This window comes from Anthonomus grandis, chromosome 5 (assembly GCF_022605725.1).
Source record: "Anthonomus grandis grandis chromosome 5, icAntGran1.3, whole genome shotgun sequence".
NCBI classification, from domain to species: domain Eukaryota; kingdom Metazoa; phylum Arthropoda; class Insecta; order Coleoptera; family Curculionidae; genus Anthonomus; species Anthonomus grandis.
The window spans coordinates 37,209,660-37,231,167 of record NC_065550.1 but is presented as its reverse complement, the minus strand read 5'-3'; the positions used below and the strand labels follow the sequence as shown (position 1 = coordinate 37,231,167).

General features: G+C 33.6%; 2 protein-coding genes and 1 non-coding gene across 4 annotated transcripts in view; all 3 read left to right on the top strand.

Moving 5' to 3' along the window:
- The first annotated feature begins 208 nt into the window (after window positions 1–208).
- Window positions 209–9,702, top strand: LOC126736296 (uncharacterized). 2 transcript variants are annotated; one of them, XM_050440584.1, is made up of 6 exons: window positions 209–818; window positions 4,115–4,465; window positions 4,525–4,698; window positions 4,758–5,148; window positions 8,540–9,044; window positions 9,106–9,702. In XM_050440584.1, the coding sequence occupies exons 2-6, from the start codon at window positions 4,134–4,136 to the stop codon at window positions 9,336–9,338; spliced, it is 1,635 nt and encodes a 544-aa protein (XP_050296541.1). In that variant the 5' UTR covers window positions 209–818; window positions 4,115–4,133; the 3' UTR covers window positions 9,339–9,702. The 2 variants fall into 2 exon arrangements, with proteins under 2 accessions (XP_050296541.1, XP_050296542.1); XM_050440585.1 differs by lacking the exon at window positions 209–818 and adding an exon at window positions 2,018–2,125.
- A 1,328-nt stretch (window positions 9,703–11,030) lies between these two features.
- Window positions 11,031–11,102, top strand: Trnap-cgg (transfer RNA proline (anticodon CGG)). The gene has a single exon. It is a non-coding gene; the product is annotated as a tRNA-Pro (tRNA).
- A 7,332-nt stretch (window positions 11,103–18,434) lies between these two features.
- The window catches only part of LOC126736402 (uncharacterized), a 70,310-nt gene continuing 67,236 nt past the window's right edge, over window positions 18,435–21,508 (top strand). Inside the window, exon 1 of the mRNA XM_050440731.1 lies at window positions 18,435–19,067. Coding sequence (XP_050296688.1) covers window positions 18,950–19,067 — 118 coding nt within the window. The 5' untranslated portion in view covers window positions 18,435–18,949. The remainder of the gene's footprint in view (window positions 19,068–21,508) is intronic.

Genomic DNA, 21,508 nt, shown 5'->3' with positions numbered 1-21,508 from the left:
TGAAAGCAGTGACGTAAAGCATAGGGTTGCTAAGCAACCATTAACATTATAAAATAAGGTTATGTTTATAATATAATTTTTTTGCAGATTATATATGTAATATTCCCCCAATATACCTATGATATACCTAATCTGAAAACTTTGTTAATAAGCGCTAAGAATATCAGTATAAATCGCTTCTATGGCGTCGCTTCTTATTATTTCTCTGGTCTTAAATTAATCGTTAGTTTAAAGCCCCACAACTACCTAGTTTTGCATTTATTTAAGTATATTACAATTTTATATAACCTGAAAATAACTCTTTTCTTATTTATTTAAATGCAAATTAATATATTTTGTTTGTTACACCAATGGTATTCTACCAACCCCATGGCACGTGACGTCGTACATATGTGCAGCTGCAAATAAGGGGAGCCCTCCCTTCCCTTCACATACCCACCACACCGCACCGTTACGCTATCTTCCTTGCCACCGTGCCCACCAGACCTGAGACCTTTTGACATGAAAAGTGAAAAGTTCGTTATAAACGCGCGTCTTTACCGGTCCCACTGTTGTAACCTTTAAATCTATAAATTTGGTGATAAGGTCCGCACAGTGTGTGTGCCTATGTGTTTATTTGACTTTCGATAACGCGTTTTTAGGAAATTTTTGATTTTGAAGTGAATGGGCCTTTGTGCGGACACAGAACTCAGTTATAAATAATAATAAGACTTTCTTGAGAAAATTTAGAAAAAAGGTTATTTTTTTATAATATATTGGATTATTTTGGCAGCAGTGAAAGCAGCCCAGGAGGTTACCCGCTTTTCAACAATTCAAAGGTTTGCACTGTTATTTTAGTAATTTCTCTATAAAACTGGATTTTTTTTTAAACCGCCTTTTTTATTAAATTTTTGATACAAAATGGCGCCGATCCGCCATTTTAAAAATTGCCAACGTCAGTTTTACGTCAAAAGATGATTTATCTGTCAATCTAAGTACAGTAAATAAACCTAACCTATAAAAAATTTTGAAAATGATTGAAAAAATTATCAAATTTGAGTTAATAAACACTTAAAAAATTACAAAAAGCTTTTTAATTAATTTAATTTATATTTAAGACTATTATAAGTAATATTTTATTTTCATGATCAGGATATACTAACTTTGGTTCTGTACAAAGAGGCTGCTATTAAATAAAAATAAACCCAATAACTGAAAGTACACCTGGAGATAGAGTTTCTTGGGGTATCCTCAGCTAATAAATTACAATGGTTACACCTCGAGCAACAAAACTTAATGCAAAAGTGTTCAAGGGTTTATATTACATTCTTAGGGGCCTATTGAAGGATGTATTCTGCACAAAGCCTATTTAGCCCTTGTTCACACCCTTATTATCATAGTTTTAATATATTTAATCATTTATAGTTTGTAAGAAGCTTTGTACCCAAGATTTCAAGTAATATGGTTTACCAGGATGATTCTAGGAAGCCTTTTCTACATAGCAAAATTTATTTAAAACAATTTGTTCTACTCCTCTGGTGCCTGAGAAAGTGCCAGAATAAACCCGGATACTCGGATAACCAAGTCTTTACTTGTAAATAAATTTAATAAGTAATTGTTTTTATTCGTCACATGAGTTCATTGAAATTAAATTTTAATATGTGTGTAACAAGTGTATTTTGTACTATTAGTTTATTTATTTGTTTGATTTTCAATGTTTGTAACATTTTAGAGGTCACAGAAAGTACATCTTCAAGAATTTTCTTATGAACTAAAATTTAAAACCTAGAACTACTTATCTTAAATATATGTGTATTCAAATTCATTGATATTCTGTTAAGTGGACTAAAAAATACCAGGTCCTATGACACAGAGGATGATTAGGAGTCTGTCGGACCAGAAGATGAAGACACACATTCAGGGTTTTTTTGTAAAACCGTTGAGTACATCAAAAGCAAAACAGACAAGATATGACACAATTTGCTCAACAATAAGTGAAAATACCTTGGCATGACAATTTATATCTGATGACATATTTGTGATTATATAGAACTTGTGTTCTACCATTTTTAGATAGTTTGCATCTACCTGATAATATGGTGGCCAAATAATGTTTGAGAACTCTAATATAGATCTGACCAGAGATGTTCGCAAAGTTTTATGAATTTTTAAAATCTTGACTACCTCTTTTATTGAATTCCGGCAGTCAGTTTGCTCTACCCATAATAATATTTCATAGTGTTCTGAAAATGTCAGCTACAGTATCTACAAGATATTGAGCAGGGGTACTGGTTCTGGATATGTTAAGAGATTTGTTATTTCTAAGACACCAAATGAAAATAGTGTTTAGATCAGTTTGCATTAGAATTAGGTCTTGTAAGGAATTTATTTCACGATAAAGTTTCATGTCATCATCAAGAAAGTATAAATGGTGGATATTACATTTATTAGGGCCCTTTATGAATAAATAAAATAAAAGAGGTCCCAGTTGTGATCCCTGAGGGACACTAGCAGTTACACTACAAAGTCTTTAGATAAAAAAACCATTTACCTTTACCTGCTGTTTTCTGTTAGATAAATATAAGATCATGAAAGCAAAAGGTCCAGATTGTATGTCATGCTTGGCAGGTTTATTCAGTAATATTTCATGATTATAACTTTATCAAAAGAGAGGAGGTAAATTGCATGTACCTCCGCCCCATTTGAAAAACATTGATTAATGAAAATTGACACCAGAAATAAATCCTTATAGTAAGATAGTAATTATTTTATTAAAAACCTCTGCCAACATTTTTTCAATACAGTGTTCAACCACGTATAGCTGATAAGATACTAACTGGTCTGTAGTATGTTATATCATTCTTTAAGCCAGATTTAAAAATTATGGACACATATGACAATTCACACTTCTCAGGAAAGATGTCAGAGTTCAGTGATTCTTTAAAAATATGGCATAATGAGATATAGTAAACATGAACAGTATTTAAGCACCTTGTAAACAATTAGAAAATTTTATTTTATTTAATAGACGGGATCAACCCCATTACAAAAAAAAAAGAATATTACAAAGTTCAATAGTTACACCTAACCATAACTTAAAATAGCTAAAATACAGGCAAACCAACATAAAATCAACAGAAGAGTTTACACAATCTCTCTAATTTGATTCCGAAAACTAGACAAGCCAATGCCCACAACCTCAATATCCTCATGGTTGATAATATTTAAGGTTCTTTTGATAGGGGAGTGAGTGGCATACTGTGAAAAGGCAAAGCAAATAGTCGGTTTCGTCTTAAGAGTCTTGAGGGGACATTGAAGCTAATTCTACCGGGGCATACAATCAGACCATTAAGAAGCTTAAATACAAAGGATAAAACACCATGAATACGTCTTTCTCTCAATGTTGTCATAGCCAGCACTTCCTGTGCATCATCATAAACATGATCGTTCGGTATTTCCAAATCTCAAAAACTTATTCTGAATCCTTTCAAGGGCCAGACAGCTGTTCATGTAATAGGGGGACCATATCATTGAGCCATACTCCAATAAAGAAACCACCAAAGACATGTACACTCTCTTACAGGTCTCGACTGATAGCTCTCTACAGTTTCACCCAGAACCCTAAAGGACCTAACCACTATATTATTTATGTGTATATTAAAATTTAAATGATCGTCAAAATTTATGCCAAGATCCTTGATTGTATCAGAATACTGAACAGGGCTTCCCTCTATATTGTATGATGTTACAACTTTTTTACTTCTTTTGTGAAAACTAATATAAATATATTATGAATGAAACAATGATATATGTATATACATCACACCTTTCGTAATGTCTAAATTATTTCTCAAGATCAATAACCAGATTTCAGAAAAGGGAGCGGATTTGTAGGTGCTTTGGTCTGATGAACATAAATCACCTGGTTTATGTACTGATGACGAAGAAAATTCAGCAAATAAGTGACTCTATGAAATCCCATTTGATGCGTTTCTTGTGCGCATCTTTATGAATCTAACTAAATCCAGCTGTTTATTTGATAACAATTTTTGTATTTTACATGAATAAACGACTATGATATAATTAGGTATTTTACAACAAGAATTATCAAACAACTCCTCATTCTTCTCGGCAGATTTTAATGTGAAAACACCATGGAACCGACACCGAACTACTACTCTAACCCGGCATTTTGCCAGCAGAGCGAGTATTTACCCCAAAAACGCGCCTTAAGTCCCCAAAGGGACCATAGACTCTCCCCCATTGGGGCTCAGTCCTCCCACGTGGTGTTCGATAATTCCCTAAGCGAAATCCATGACAATTTAGAAGAAGACCAAGGAGATAATATTGAGGAACAAGAGTTTTATGAAGAAGTTATTGTGGATAAGAACGGCTTTATCCAGGGCAAGAAATTTGTAGTGGTGGCTCAGAATAATGAGGGACAGAAGTACATCCAGGTGCCCCAAGAAGATAGAAAAGGAAGCAGGTAAGAATGACAATTGAATATTTATTTGTTGCCATAATGAATTAATAAATTATTATTAGGTATGGGAGCTCTCAGCAAATTCCTCATTACACCCTATCGAAATCCCCCACTAGACAAAATCGTTACGAGTACATTCCCATGCAAGAACAAGATCCCAGGGTGGCAAAGTCCTCACCAAAGCAAAAACAACTCAGGGAGGAGCATGTAGAAGTTGTCCCCGGAATAGTTCATAGGTGAGTTACAAAAAAAAACCAATTATACTTATTGGGTAAATGCTTTTTTTTTTTTAAAGATATGCAGTAATAGAAGCCGAAGAAGAAACTGAACTGACCAATAAAAACGAACGTTACGCCTTAGTGCCAGTGAACCAACTGAACAATATCGTTTCACCCCAAAACAATCCTTCCAGATACGATTATATCCAGGATCATGCTCAAAAACGACCGGCGAATAGATACGAATACATTCAAAATACCCCACCGAAACCAACAGGCACTAGATACGAATACATTCAGCAATCGACGCCTCAAAAAACGAACGGTTCCAGGTACGAGTTTCCCACGGGAAATTCCCCCAGGCCCGGTACTAATCCCGTTGCTACCCAGAAGTTGCATGAAATTTTGTCTACGCCCAAGAAGGTTAGGACTCCAGGTGCGGGGTATCAGGGACAAACTCCACAAAAGGTTTTTATTTTATCATTATAATAGTTACAATAAATTTGTATGGTGGGTTCCAAAAGTTTCGATTTGGGACCTGCGTGGACAAAATTGTCTATTACTCAGCATGCTTTTGAGGTTCAAGAAACGTTTTGGTATTAAATTATTGGATAAGAAACGACCTTTCTTTGGTTAAAACTTGGTTAAAGAGAATAGAGCTGTCTTATGAGTAATTCTGAATAATAGTGATGCTTGAGTGAGAAAATTAAAAAAAAATATGCCACGATGAAAATTGCCCTAGCTACCATGATTGTTAACTAAAAATTACGTTTTTACCCTCAAATCTATCCCCTGGGACTACACTTTATTGGCTTGAAAAAATTATGAAAATATTTTAAGTAGCTTCCAATTTATGGTCAAAAATGTTTCACTATGCGTCTCAAAAACTTCAAATTTGCTGGCTCTTGGACCTTAATGGATAAAATTGCCTATAAATAGGAAAGTTTTTGATGTACAAAAATCGTTATTATTGTGTAAGATGCTGAAGAAACGACCATTCTTCGCCTAGCATTCATTTACAAAGATTTCAAATATTACATGAAATATCCTCAATAGTAGTGAACATTTACTGAGCAAATTGATAAAAAAAAATTACCTCAACTAAAACTATCCTAGCTACCCGAGTTCTTAACCAAAAATTATGTTTTTACCCTCAAATCAATGCGCTGGTATTACACGTATTAATGTGAAAAAATTATAAAATTATTTCAAGTGGTTCCCAAGTTATGACCAAAAATGTCTGGTAATGGTAATGGTAACGTATGTTTTAATATGCGTCCCAAAAACTTCAAATTTCGTGACTCTTGGACCTTGAATGACGAAATTGCTTATAAGTCAGAAAGTTTTTGAGATACAGGAACCGTTTTCATATCAAATTGTTGGGTAAAAAATTCACTTTCTTGTACTAAAATCTTTATAAAAATATTCTTATTATTTCATGAAAAATTCTCAAGAAAAGTGACAATTTGCTAAAAAAATTAACAAAAAAATATGCCCCAACTAAAACTGCCTCAGCTACCCAAATTATTAACGAAAATTTACGTTTTTACACTCAAATCACTCCTCTAGGATTACACGTTGTTAATGTGCAAAAATTACGAAAATATTTTAAGTGGTTCCCAAGTTATGACCGGAAATGTCTGCTAATTTTAATTTTAACGCGGTTTCAATAATATACGTCTGAAAACTTGAATTTTGTTGCTCCTTGGACCTTGAATGATAAAATTGCCTATAAGTCAAGAAGTTTTTGAGGTACAGAAATCGTTTTGGTATCAAATTGTTAGGTAAAAGATACTCTTTCTTGTGTCGAAACTCTTATAAGAATATTCTAATTATTTCATGAAATATTTTTAAAAAAAGTTATAATTTACTAAAAAACATGTGCTTCAACCAAAACTGTCCTAGCTACCCAAATTCTTAACCAAAAATTACATTTTCACCCTCAAATCAATGCTCTGGTATTACACGTATTAATGTGAAAAAATTATAAACATATTTCAAGTGGTTCCCAAGTTATGACCAAAAATGTCTGGTAATGGTAATGGTAACGTATGTTTCAATATGCGTCCCAAAAACTTCAATTTTCGTGACTCTTGGACCTTGAATGACGAAATTGCTTATAAGTCAGAAAGTTTTTGAGACACAGGAACCGTTTTCATATCAAATTGTTGGGTAAAAAATTCGCTTTCTTGTACTAAAATCTTTATAAAAATATTCTTATTATTTCATGAAAAATTCTCAAGAAAAGTGACAATTTGCTAAAAAAATTAACAAAAAAATATGCCCCAACCAAAACTGCCTCAGCTACCCAAATTATTAACCAAAATTTACGTTTTTACCCTCAAATCAATCCTTTGGGATTACACGTTGTTAATGTGCAAAAATTACGAAAATATTTTAAGTGGTTCCCAAGTTATGACCGGAAATGTCTGCTAATTTTAATTTTAACGCGGTTTCAATAATATACGTCTGAAAACTTAAAATTTGTTGCTCCTTGGACCTTGAATGATAAAATTGCCTATAAGTCAAGAAGTTTTTGAGGTACATAAATCGTTTTGGTATCAAATTGTTAGGTAAAAGACGCTCTTTCTTATACCAAAACTCAAACAAGAATATTCTAATTATTTCATGAAATATTTGAAAAAAAGTTACAATTTACCAAAAAACATGTGCTTTAACCAAAACTGTCCTAACTACCCAAATTCTTAATCAAAAATTACATTTTCACCCTCAAATCAATGCTCTGGTATTACACGTATTAATGTGAAAAAATTATAAAAATATTTCAAGTGGTTCCCAAGTTATGACCAAAAATGTCTGGTAATGCTAACATTATGTTTCAATATGCGTCCCGAAAACTTCAAATTTCGTGACTCTTGGACCTTGAATGACGAAATTGCTTATAAGTCAGAAAGTTTTTGAGATGCAGGAACCGCTTTCATATCAAATTGTTGGGTAAAAAACGCCCTTTCTTGTACTAGAATCTTTATGAAAATATTCTAATTATTTCATGAAAAATTCTCAAGAAAAGTGACAATTTGCTAAAAAAATTAACAAAAAAATATGCCCCAACCAAAACTGCCTCAGCTACCCAAATTATTAACCAAAATTTACTTTTTTACCCTCAAATCAATCCTCTGGTATTACACGTATTAATGTGAAAAAATTATAAAAATATTTCAAGTGGTTCCCAAGTTATGACCGGAAATGTCTGTTAATTTTAATTTTAACGCGGTTTCAATAATATACGTCTGAAAACTTAAAATTTGTTGCTCCTTGGACCTTGAATGATAAAATTGCCTATAAGTCAAGAAGTTTTTGAGGTACAGAAATCGTTTTGGTATCAAATTGTTAGGTAAAAGACGCTTTTTCTTATACCAAAACTCTTACAAGAATATTCTAATTATTTCATGAAATATTTGAAAAAAAGTTACAATTTACTAAAAAACATGTGCTTCAACCAAAACTGTCCTAGCTACCTAAACTCTAAACCTAAAATTACGTTTTTACCCTTAAATCAATCCTCGGAGATTTCATTTTAATAATGTGAACGAATTATGAAATTTTTTTAAATGGTTCTTAAGTTATCCCCTAAAATGTCCATTAATGAATAAAAATCTTGGAGGCAATATCCATTTCAATTTCGCCGGCTCATGGTTAATTAAATTAAGAAACTCGGAAGTACACTCCCGTACGAAACTATGCAATGAATTTTCTTCTAGGTTTAGAACATCACCAGAGCCTTTGTTATTATAGTAGGCTAGTATTCAGACTAGTTCCAAATAAATCTTTTTTACTCTACTAATTTAATTCCTCTTAGACAACAATGCTACAAATCTGTTACTGTTTTCTTTTTTAGGTGGTACCGTTAAGTCCCCATCACCGTCGCCGAATGGCTTCCCCCCCGCTCTCCCCGATCCCCAAGGACCCCTTCCAAACCCCCAGGAACTCACCACAACGACCCTCGAACCCAAAAATCCAACAGAAACTAAACTACGCGCTCGGTTCCAAAACCTTTAACCAACCGGACAAAACGAAACCGAACACCGCGATCGTGCCGCCCATGTGTTCCAGTCCGGTCCACAGTATTTACGGAGAAACCACTTACTCCCAAAAATCCGAATCCTGGATGAATTTAAGCACGAAAACGACCGTAACCGGAAAGGCCCTGGTTTATGCGGCATTTATAATGTTTCTGTGCGGCGTGGTGACCGCAGGATTAAGCTTTTACATGTTGTCCTTTATGGGACGCCCGTACTATCTGGACTTTAGTACTGTGGCGGGATTCGCTTGTGCCCTTATGGGATTGCTCGGATGTCGATCCAGAAACGTTTATTGGTTACCCAATAGGAATTATTTGTCTGGTAACTATTCACATCAACTTCATATGCGGTGTCTTTTATCGGTTTCGTTTTTTTTTCATAGGTTACTTAGTGTTAAGCCTGTTCAGCTTGCTGACGTGTGGCGGTCTGGTGGTGCTCCTCCTCTACGATCCGCCTCCCGGTACGGCCCTGGCAGACATGACCTCATCGGCTGTCTGTGGCTTTTCCGCCCTAACCCTACTTTTGGCCTGTGCAGGGGTGGTTTCTAGTTATTGCTGTAAATATCCGCCGCCTGACAATAGAGTGCAGCACTGCAGTCCCGGATTAACTGTGTAGCTACTTTTTTGATAATTAAATAATTGAAATCATGTGTAGTTAATAGGATTTATTGTTGGGTGAATTATTTATTATCATATTAGTTATCTAGTACGGTAACTGTTTGTAGGCTACGAATCTTAGAAGCAAACATTGAGGCCCTCTGGTGTTTGTTATAGATTACTTATGTTTTTAGGTACTTTTCATCTGTGTGCAGGAAACTGTAATTTTTAAATGTTTTACCAAAGACACCACATGTATAGTCGTGAAAGATTTAGTCATAATTGTAATAAAATTAATGTTAATGGTTTAAAATTGTACTTTGACATGTATATAATTAAATTAAGTTATTTATGACATTTTACATAGGAATAAAGGAATAATTTATTAGTATAAGTCTTTAATATTGTATTAGGCTGTTTGTAGTTGCCTTTTAGGATAAGACATTTTTTGTAAATTTTATATCGCTGTTTTTAAAATAAATAAAGTGCAAAAGCATTGATTAGTAAAGTTATTTAAACCACATATATGGTCAAATAAATAAGACAATAAATAGGTGTTTCCTGATAATCTGGTGACTAAATCAACGATCTCAGTCCCTACATTAGTGCCATCTATGAGACCTTAAACGAAGCCTCCACGATAATGACTTTTTAACAATTATATATGTAAATAATATACCTGGCATTTATAATAAAGTTAATAAGAAATTCCGAATTTTTCTCACGAACGAATATTTACTAACAACCTGAAAAAACTTAATATAATGGCGCCAGCTAAGAGGTTATTATTACCGATAGTAAGTACATATTATTTCCTGATATTTTGTCAAACGCCTTGACGATATGACGTACTCCAGTGGCGCCATCTATTAGCGCTGAAACGGAACGCGTATCATAATGACTTATTAATATTTGTACATAAAAATGTGTAGGTTATGCGATGATAATTATGTGCCGAACGAATTAAAAGATTAACACAAACAATAAAATTAATCAAGAATTCCACATTCTCCACATAGAAAGGCAACCCCTGACGTTTACTGATAGCCATAGTAAGGCTGAATATGGTAGTGTCATCTATTAGATTTCACTTCGAATAAAGCGCGTAATAATACATGGAATTATTAACATTTTTATATACATATTTATAGCTTATGTGATAATAATTTTATTTTCGTACCAAATAAAATAATAGTGCTATTAAATTCATAAAAAATCAACATTTTTCTAGCAACATGGCAACCTGGGACAATCACTCACTGTCACATCTGTCAATTGTCACTGTCAAATAAGGTTAAGTTGTTTGACAATGATAGTTTTTTTTATTCAAAGAAGTTAAAAGATATTATGTGGGAAATGTGAAGAAAATCTATCAAATGGTTTTTATTTTTAGCCTTATATGGCATTACAGACATAAAGAATACAAAAAAATTTAATGTTATAAGTGACATTGACAAGTATTGACATGCAGGGTTGCCGATGACTATAAAATCTTTATAGGTAAGTCTTGGGCATTTTTTCTTTTTTAATTTATAAAGAATCAATATAGTCTTGTTCTTACTCTTGTTTACTATTACTAATTGGGTGTTTTATGGAATTTAATTACATTTTACAATGTTTCCGCTAATAATTTATACAAAAAATAAATGGTTGAAGTATTAGAAAAATGAGCTGTAAAGTAATAATTATCATTAGGACAAAACTTCCACACGGCTCGTTGGTCTAGGGGTATGATTCTCGCTTCGGGTGCGAGAGGTCCCGGGTTCAAATCCCGGACGAGCCCGTTTACTTTTTTTAAATTTTTTTTTTGTAAATTTTAATGTAAAATGAAAATAAAATTTTGAATTTTCCTATATTTTTATTCTATACCAATAACAAAAAAAATCCACTCCATAACTCATAGTATATATAACCTTTGTATCGCATTACGTCATATTATAGCACAAATTTGTCGCAATTAATTATTGTAATAATTTTTTTTTAAGGAAGCGTCGTAACTTTCTCTTCAGTGTGTCATCGAAAGTTAAAATTGAAATGTTTGTTATTGCGTTATTGTTTGTTAATTTGGTAATGGGTTTTTGCGCGATATATGGGTACGTGTTAAAGTTGCAAAAAAGACCCCTATATATAGTCAGTATTGTGGAGGAAAAATGGGAATCTGTTGAAAAATTGTCTGTAAGACTACCTGGAATAAGAAGAAATTATTTTTTTAATATAAAACTGTCTGCCAGAAGTGCCTGGAATAAAAAAATCTTCTAGACCGTCAAGCTGACTTGATTCCAACTGCCTGGAAGATTTTTTTTCCTCTTTTCCAAGCAGTTCACTTCCTAATCCATGTTAAGGTAAAATTGAGAAAACCGAGAAAGATTGATGTTTGACGGTGAAGTATAGGAGGCTAGAAAGAAGTTCTTCATCCCTTAATAATTTACACAAATGTAATGAAGAGCTTAAAATTGAATTAACGGATTTAAAAACTAAAGCGAGTGAATTAGGGTCGCTATTGAAAGTGTACAAAAAGGAAAAACTTCATTTTAACGTACAAATAAATGAGTTAAAAACCCTAAAATATAAAAACTCGATTCTGATAATAAACACATTAGAAACTGAGACTCATATAATGTCCAACTTAAAAATCAAAATATCACTATGTGAAAATTATGTAGATCTCTAAGAAATATTTTTTAAATAGCCATTGATAGTTTTTAAATTTTCGAAAGGTTAAATTACTTTTAAATAGTAGGTAGTCATACAACTGTATTTATTTAAATTTGTATGTATCTGCTATATAGTTTTAGAGTTACATGTTCTAAACAGTACCTAAAAAATGGTTTATTTTTAGTATATGAAAATCATCAAAATTTTTTTATGAAGTAGAATAGTTGCATTGGAATTTCGAAAGGGGTTCATTTTCAGAATCGGAACTTTTTGAACATACGCTATTATAATAGAGTCAGGAACTTCTTTGACAGGTTGATACACTTTTCGATTTTGGCATAAATAAAATCCTCGCAGTAACTCAGTATCTGTAAAAACTTAATAAACCTGCATAGTACCCTAGAAAGGTACTACATTTGTATAAATAGTTATGTACATTTTCTGAATATGGTTATTTGACAAATGAAAAAAAAGAACATAAAAATATCTATTTAACAGTTTCATCAAACCTAGAAGAGTTATTTTATTTCTTTCAGGTACTTTAAGTCAATTTTGATACCTTGAAGACTATCGTTGGTTTATTTGGGATACTTAAGGAAAATGAAACTTCAAGATGATTGAGAAGGTAGAAATCAAGAAATGCACTTTTTATTCGCTTTCTGACTTTTAAACCTATCTGAGACCCATGAATCTTTGACGATCGCTATAAAATGGTGCTTTACGTCTCTAATGGGTTTAACTATTTAAGAAAAGTAACATTTCAAGTTGATTTAAGGTATGCCTGGACCATGAAATGCGGTAGAAATCAAGAAATGTACTTTTTACCCACTTTTGGACCTTCGAAGCTATCTGAGATCCATGAATCTTTGACGATCTCTATGAAATGGTGCTTTACGTCTCTAATGGGTTTAACTATTGAAGAAAAGTAAAATTTCAAGATGACTGACGGTATGCCTGGACCATGAAATGCGGTAGAAATATAAAAATGCACTTTTTATTCACTTTCTGACCTTTAAACCTATCTGAGACCCATGAATCTTTGACGATCGCTATGAAATGATGCTTTACGTCTCTAATGGGTTTAACTATTTAAGAAAAGTAACATTTCAAGATGATTCAAGGTATGCCTGGACCATGAAATGCGGTAGAAATCAAGAAATGCACTTTTTATTCACTTTCTGACCTTTAAACCTATCTGAGACCCACGAATCTTTGACGATCGCTATAAAATGATACTTTACGTCTCTAATGGGTTTAACTATTTAAGAAAAGTAACATTTCAAGTTGATTCAAGGTATGCCTGGACCATGAAATGCGGTAGAAATCAAGAAATGTACTTTTTACCCACTTTTGGACCTTCGAAGCTATCTGAGATCCATGAATCTTTAACGATCTCTATGAAATGGTGCTTTACGTCTCTAATGGGTTTAACTATTGAAGAAAAGTAAAATTTCAAGATGAGTCACTGTATGCCTGGACCATGAAATGCGGTAGAAATCAAGAAATGTACTTTTTACCCACTTTTGGACCTTCAAAGCTATCTGAGACCCATGAATTCCTGACGATCACTATTAAATGGTGCTTTACGTCTCTAATGGGTTCAACTATTGTAAAAAAGTAAAATTTCAAGTTGATTCAAGGTATGCCTGGACCATGAAATGCGGTAGAAATCAAGAAATGCACTTTTTATTCACTTTCTGACCTTTAAACCTATCTGAGACCCATAAATCTTTAACGATCGCTATAAAATGGTGCTTTACGTCTCTAATGGGTTTAACTATGTAAGAAAAGTAACATTTCAAGTTAATTCAAGGTATGCCTGGACCATGAAATGCGGTAGAATTAAAAAAAGCACTTTTTACCCACTTTCTGACCTTTAAACCTATCTGAGACCCACGAATCTTTGACGATCGCTATAAAATGATGCTTTACGTCTCTAATGGGTTTAACTATGTAAGAAAAGTAACATTTCAAGATGATTCACGGTATGCCTGGACCATGAAATGGGGTAGAAATCAAGAAATGCATTTTTTATCCACTTTTGGACCTTCAAAGCTATCTGAGATCCATGAATCCTTGACGATCACTATGAAATGGTGCTTTATGTCTCTAATGGGTTCAACTATTTAAGAAAAGTAACATTTCAAGATGATTCACGGTATGCCTGGACCATGAAATGCGGTAGAAATATAAAAATGCACTTTTTATCCACTTTCGAACCTTTAAAACCATCTGAGACCCATGAATCTTTGACGATCGCTATAAAATGGTGCTTTACATCTCTAATGGGTTTAACTATGTAAGAAAAGTAACATTTCAAGTTAATTCAAGGTATGCCTGGACCATGAAACGCGGTAGAAATCAAGAAATGCACTTTTTATTCACTTTCTGACCTTTAAACCCATCTGAGACCCATGAATCTTTGACGATCGCTATAAAATGGTGCTTTACGTCTCTAATGGGTTTAACTATTTAAGAAAAGTAACATTTCAAGATGATTCAAGGTATGCCTAGACCATGAAATGCGGTAGAAATCAAGAAATGTACTTTTTACCCACTTTTGGACCTTCGAAGCTATCTGAGATCCATGAATCTTTGACGATCTCTATGAAATGGTGCTTTACGTCTCTAATGGGTTTAACTATTGAAGAAAAGTAAAATTTCAAGATGAGTCACGGTATGTCTGGACCATGAAATGCGTTAGAAATCAAGAAATGCACTTTTTATTCACTTTCTGACCTTTAAACCCATCTGAGACCCATGAATCTTTGACGGTCGCTATAAAATGATGCTTTACGTCTCTAATGGGTTTAACTATTTAAGAAAAGTAACATTTCAAGTTGATTCAAGGTATGCCTGGACCATGAAATGCGGTAGAAATCAAGAAATGCACTTTTTATTCACTTTCTGACCTTTAAACCCATCTGAGACCCATGAATCTTTGACGGTCGCTATAAAATGGTGCTTTACGTCTCTAATGGGTTTAACTATGTAAGAAAAGTAACATTTCAAGTTGATTCAAGGTATGCCTGGACCATGAAATGCGGTAGAAATCAAGAAATGCACTTTTTATTCACTTTCTGACCTTTAAACCTATCTGAGACCCATGAATTCCTGACGATCGCTATGAAATGGTGCTTTACGTCTCTAATGATTTCAACTATTTAAGACAAGTAACATTTCAAGATGATTCAAGGTATGTCTGGACCATGAAATGCGGTAGAATTAAAAAAAGCACTTTTCACCCACTTTCTGACCTTTAAATCCATCTGAGACCCATGAATCTTTGACGATCACTATGAAATGGTGCTTTACGTCTCTAATGGGTTTAACTATTTAAGAAAAGTAACATTTCAAGTTGATTTAAGGTATGCCTGGACCATGAAATGCGGTAGAAATCAAGAAATGTACTTTTTACCCACTTTTGGACCTTCGAAGCTATCTGAGATCCATGAATCTTTGACGATCTCTATGAAATGGTGCTTTACGTCTCTAATGGGTTTAACTATTGAAGAAAAGTAAAATTTCAAGATGACTGACGGTATGCCTGGACCATGAAATGCGGTAGAAATATAAAAATGCACTTTTTATTCACTTTCTGACCTTTAAACCTATCTGAGACCCATGAATCTTTGACGATCGCTATGAAATGATGCTTTACGTCTCTAATGGGTTTAACTATTTAAGAAAAGTAACATTTCAAGATGATTCAAGGTATGCCTGGACCATGAAATGCGGTAGAAATCAAGAAATGCACTTTTTATTCACTTTCTGACCTTTAAACCTATCTGAGACCCACGAATCTTTGACGATCGCTATAAAATGATACTTTACGTCTCTAATGGGTTTAACTATTTAAGAAAAGTAACATTTCAAGTTGATTCAAGGTATGCCTGGACCATGAAATGCGGTAGAAATCAAGAAATGTACTTTTTACCCACTTTTGGACCTTCGAAGCTATCTGAGATCCATGAATCTTTAACGATCTCTATGAAATGGTGCTTTACGTCTCTAATGGGTTTAACTATTGAAGAAAAGTAAAATTTCAAGATGAGTCACTGTATGCCTGGACCATGAAATGCGGTAGAAATCAAGAAATGTACTTTTTACCCACTTTTGGACCTTCAAAGCTATCTGAGACCCATGAATTCCTGACGATCACTATTAAATGGTGCTTTACGTCTCTAATGGGTTCAACTATTGTAAAAAAGTAAAATTTCAAGTTGATTCAAGGTATGCCTGGACCATGAAATGCGGTAGAAATCAAGAAATGCACTTTTTATTCACTTTCTGACCTTTAAACCTATCTGAGACCCATAAATCTTTAACGATCGCTATAAAATGGTGCTTTACGTCTCTAATGGGTTTAACTATGTAAGAAAAGTAACATTTCAAGTTAATTCAAGGTATGCCTGGACCATGAAATGCGGTAGAATTAAAAAAAGCACTTTTTACCCACTTTCTGACCTTTAAACCTATCTGAGACCCACGAATCTTTGACGATCGCTATAAAATGATGCTTTACGTCTCTAATGGGTTTAACTATGTAAGAAAAGTAACATTTCAAGATGATTCACGGTATGCCTGGACCATGAAATGGGGTAGAAATCAAGAAATGCATTTTTTATCCACTTTTGGACCTTCAAAGCTATCTGAGATCCATGAATCCTTGACGATCACTATGAAATGGTGCTTTATGTCTCTAATGGGTTCAACTATTTAAGAAAAGTAACATTTCAAGATGATTCACGGTATGCCTGGACCATGAAATGCGGTAGAAATATAAAAATGCACTTTTTATCCACTTTCGAACCTTTAAAACCATCTGAGACCCATGAATCTTTGACGATCGCTATAAAATGGTGCTTTACATCTCTAATGGGTTTAACTATGTAAGAAAAGTAACATTTCAAGTTAATTCAAGGTATGCCTGGACCATGAAACGCGGTAGAAATCAAGAAATGCACTTTTTATTCACTTTCTGACCTTTAAACCCATCTGAGACCCATGAATCTTTGACGATCGCTATAAAATGGTGCTTTACGTCTCTAATGGGTTTAACTATTTAAGAAAAGTAACATTTCAAGATGATTCAAGGTATGCCTAGACCATGAAATGCGGTAGAAATCAAGAAATGTACTTTTTACCCACTTTTGGACCTTCGAAGCTATCTGAGATCCATGAATCTTTGACGATCTCTATGAAATGGTGCTTTACGTCTCTAATGGGTTTAACTATTGAAGAAAAGTAAAATTTCAAGATGAGTCACGGTATGTCTGGACCATGAAATGCGTTAGAAATCAAGAAATGCACTTTTTATTCACTTTCTGACCTTTAAACCCATCTGAGACCCATGAATCTTTGACGGTCGCTATAAAATGATGCTTTACGTCTCTAATGGGTTTAACTATTTAAGAAAAGTAACATTTCAAGTTGATTCAAGGTATGCCTGGACCATGAAATGCGGTAGAAATCAAGAAATGCACTTTTTATTCACTTTCTGACCTTTAAACCCATCTGAGACCCATGAATCTTTGACGGTCGCTATAAAATGGTGCTTTACGTCTCTAATGGGTTTAACTATGTAAGAAAAGTAACATTTCAAGTTGATTCAAGGTATGCCTGGACCATGAAATGCGGTAGAAATCAAGAAATGCACTTTTTATTCACTTTCTGACCTTTAAACCTATCTGAGACCCATGAATTCCTGACGATCGCTATGAAATGGTGCTTTACGTCTCTAATGATTTCAACTATTTAAGACAAGTAACATTTCAAGATGATTCAAGGTATGTCTGGACCATGAAATGCGGTAGAATTAAAAAAAGCACTTTTCACCCACTTTCTGACCTTTAAATCCATCTGAGACCCATGAATCTTTGACGATCACTATGAAATGGTGCTTTACGTCTCTAGTGAGTTCAACTACTTAAGAAAAGTGAAATTTCAAGATGATTCAAGGACTGCCTGGAGCATGAAATGCGGTAGAAACCACAATTCGAATTTAACTGTTAAAATTTTTTTATTAATTATTAATAAATATTAATTTAAAATTTTAGAATTTCGAAATTAACTGTTAATATGTTGCCATTATTTATTTGGATGTTTCTTAAAATGGGACGAAAATAAGCCTAAATCGCCGCTAGGTTATGGTCATTATTATTAGAAATAGTACAAAAAGATTCTTATTTTCTTTTTTTATAGACGCCTCATCGACATCTTGGAAGTTTTTCTCAGACAACTTTAATATGTATCACAAATAATGGATAAATAAAATATGCCTCCATATTTTCTTCCTCTAGCGCCTTGTCTCCTACTAGACCGCCATCAAACTGGTACAAGAAATAACACGCAAGAATCCACTGGTCCGCTGGTGGGTACCCCACCTGCAAGAACCGATTCGGTACCATTCTATACGTGTATGGTGGGTACCTCTTCTTCTTCTTCTTCTTCTTCTTCTGCTACTTCTCCTGCAGTTCCGTTAGCAGTGGATCGGACGCGCGTCGTTAAACTCACGTAGAAACGGAACATTCTTTCATTTTTTTTTTTTTAGTGGTGAATGAAATTAGTGCGGAAAAACGGGCATAAATTTCCCCAGTGGAAAATCTTCAAGGAAACCAAGTGAAAACCGCCATTTCGGAGCATAGTACCTTTGATATGTGTGACCTGGCGATGGTCGGTTGACCCAGTTAATCGGTGAAGGCATCGATTGTGTTAATTTACTATTGCTCTCCACATTAATAATAATTATTAATTTGTTTTAAAAATTAATATACTGAGGAAACAGTTATTATTTACTGTTTGCTCTGTGTAGGACCGTTCGGAACCCCGATATGGTTTTATTATAACCGTATACGTATTTATCGATCGTCGCCACGTAAAAACTTTTACAAGAGGGTTAAAACTGTTAAAAGACAAATTAGGACCGTGCCAATAGTGTTTTAATGTAAGGCGTTTCGTAAAAGTGAGTCAAAAATGAGGTCAGTCATGACGCCTCATCGACATCTTGGAAGTTCTTCTCGGACAACTTTTAAAGTGGTACGACCGGTGCTTGTTTTGGTATCGATGTTGATGATGATGATCGTATCTCAAGGTAGGTCGTGGATTTTTAAATTCTTCAGTAAAGGTGGAAGAATCGGGCCAGAGTGATCCAGATACTATTAAATTAATTAAAAATATTCAACGTTTACTACACATTTTTTCCCATGACCTAGCAATAAACTATAGTGAATTAAAACTAGTTCACTTTTGTCATTATCACTAGGGTATATAGGCATTTACAATAATAAAATGTAATTCCCATGGTAGTAGTGGGAATGTATTGTTTTAAATAATTAATTACTCACTGCATAATCAATACCCAATGTTTTTCATTTTGAGTGATTTTGATTGGGTCCCTTCAAAAAACTTACTATTCCTCTCGATATAGGTTTACCCAATTATAACGAGAAACATCATTTTATTACGATTATTTATAACACTTCAGATTGAGATGGCGATATAAAAATTAAAGTTTTTCTCTCTTTTTATAAATGACCATTTTATTTATATGTACAGGGTGTCGCAAATTCGAGGGTGACCATTGGGAGAGAGTTACAGGGTCGGTTAAATGGAGGCAAAGTTACGCAATTCGGAGCTTAATAAAGTGACGTTTAAAAAATCTTAAAATTCCGGAGATATCCAGAAAAAAACCGAAATTTGTCAAAATCGTTTTCACCTTCTACCGCCTTTATTTAAAGAGATATCGGAAAACTAAAAGCAGTTTTTTAATGCCAGTTTTTATGCCTTACAACGTGACGCAAAAAAAAAATCCGACGTTTCGTTTTTTTTTTCGATCATCATCAAGTTTATTTTTTCTTATGGATTTTCTCATTTTTAAAAGGGTATTTTTAATTGCCTTTAAAATGAGGTATCGCACTTGAATGTCCGATTACTCCTTCTAGTACTTTGGGACACCCTGTACATTACTGTCTAGATCTCGTGGAAATTGTATGTTTCAGACGTGGTTTACCCAATTAATATGAAAAAGCAGCCTTTCATTTCATTACTTTTGTTTATTTAAATGTCTTAGGACTTGAACGTTTGTGTAATCAATAATTGCCAAATTTTGACTATTAGAACTCAAGATATTCACTTGCCAATAAGAGACAACTTATTTTTTTTCTTACAGGCACTCCTGGCATTAAAATTTCAATATCTTCACTTTTAATGAATGAATTTTAGTCATTTCTTTAGAACAAGCTAAAAGAATCCTTAGAGTAGTCGACAAATCAATAATTACTAAATTTTGATTACTGGAACCCAAAATATATACTCTCCAATAAGACACAAATTATTTTATTCGTTACAGACACTCTTGGCATAAAAACTTTATGTAGTTTTCCTCTATTTTTATAAATCACCATTTTATTTATATGTACAGGGTGTCGCAAATTCGAGGGTGACCATTGGGATCGCGGAAACCGTAAGAGTTACAGGGTCGGTTAAATAGAGACAAAGTTGCGCAATTCGGAGCTTAATAAAGTGACGTTTAAAAATCTTAAAATTCCGGAGATATCCAGAAAAAAACCGAAATTTGTCAAAATCGTTTACACCTTCTACCGCCTTTATTTAAAGAGATATCGGAAAACTAAAAGCAGGTTTTTATTGCCACTTTTTATGCCCTACAACGTGACGCAAAAAAAAATAATCCGACGTTTCGTTTTTTTTTTCGATCATCATCAAGTTTATTTTTTCTTATGGATTTTCTCATTTTTAAAAGGGTATTTTTAATTGCCTTTAAAATGAGGTATCGCACTTGAATGTCCGATTACTCCTTCTAGTACTTTGGGACACCCTGTACATTACTGTCTAGATCTCGTGGAAATTGTATGTTTCAGACGTGGTTTACCCAATTAAAATGAAAAAGCAGCCTTTCATTTCATTACTTTTGTTTATTTAAATGTCTTAGGACTTCAACGTTTGTGTAATCAATAATTGCCAAATTTTGACTATTAGAACTCAAGATATTCACTTGCCAATAAGAGATAAATTATTTTATTTCCTACAGGCACTCCTGGCATAAAAATGTCAAAATCTGGACTTTTAGTCAACGGATTTTAGTAATTTCTTCAGAAAAAGTTAAATTAGTCTCCAGAGTAGTTCGTAGATTAATAATTGCTTAATTTTGACTACTAGAACTCAAGATATTCACTTGCCAATAAGAGACAAATTATTTTGTTTCTTACAGGCACTCCTGACATAAAAATTTCAATATTTTGACTTTTAGTGTATGGACTTTAGTCATTTTTTCAGAAAAAGTTAAAAAAGTCTTCAGAGTAGTCCATAAATCAATAATTACAAAATTTTGACTACTAAAACTCAAGATATGTACGTGCCAATAAGAGGCAAATTATTTTATTTCTTACAGGCACTCCTGGCATCAAAATTTCAATATCTTCCCTTTTAGTCAATGAATTTTAGTCATTTCTTCAGAAAAAGTTAAATTAGTCGTCAGAGTAGTTCGTAAATTAATAATTGCTTAATTTTGACTAC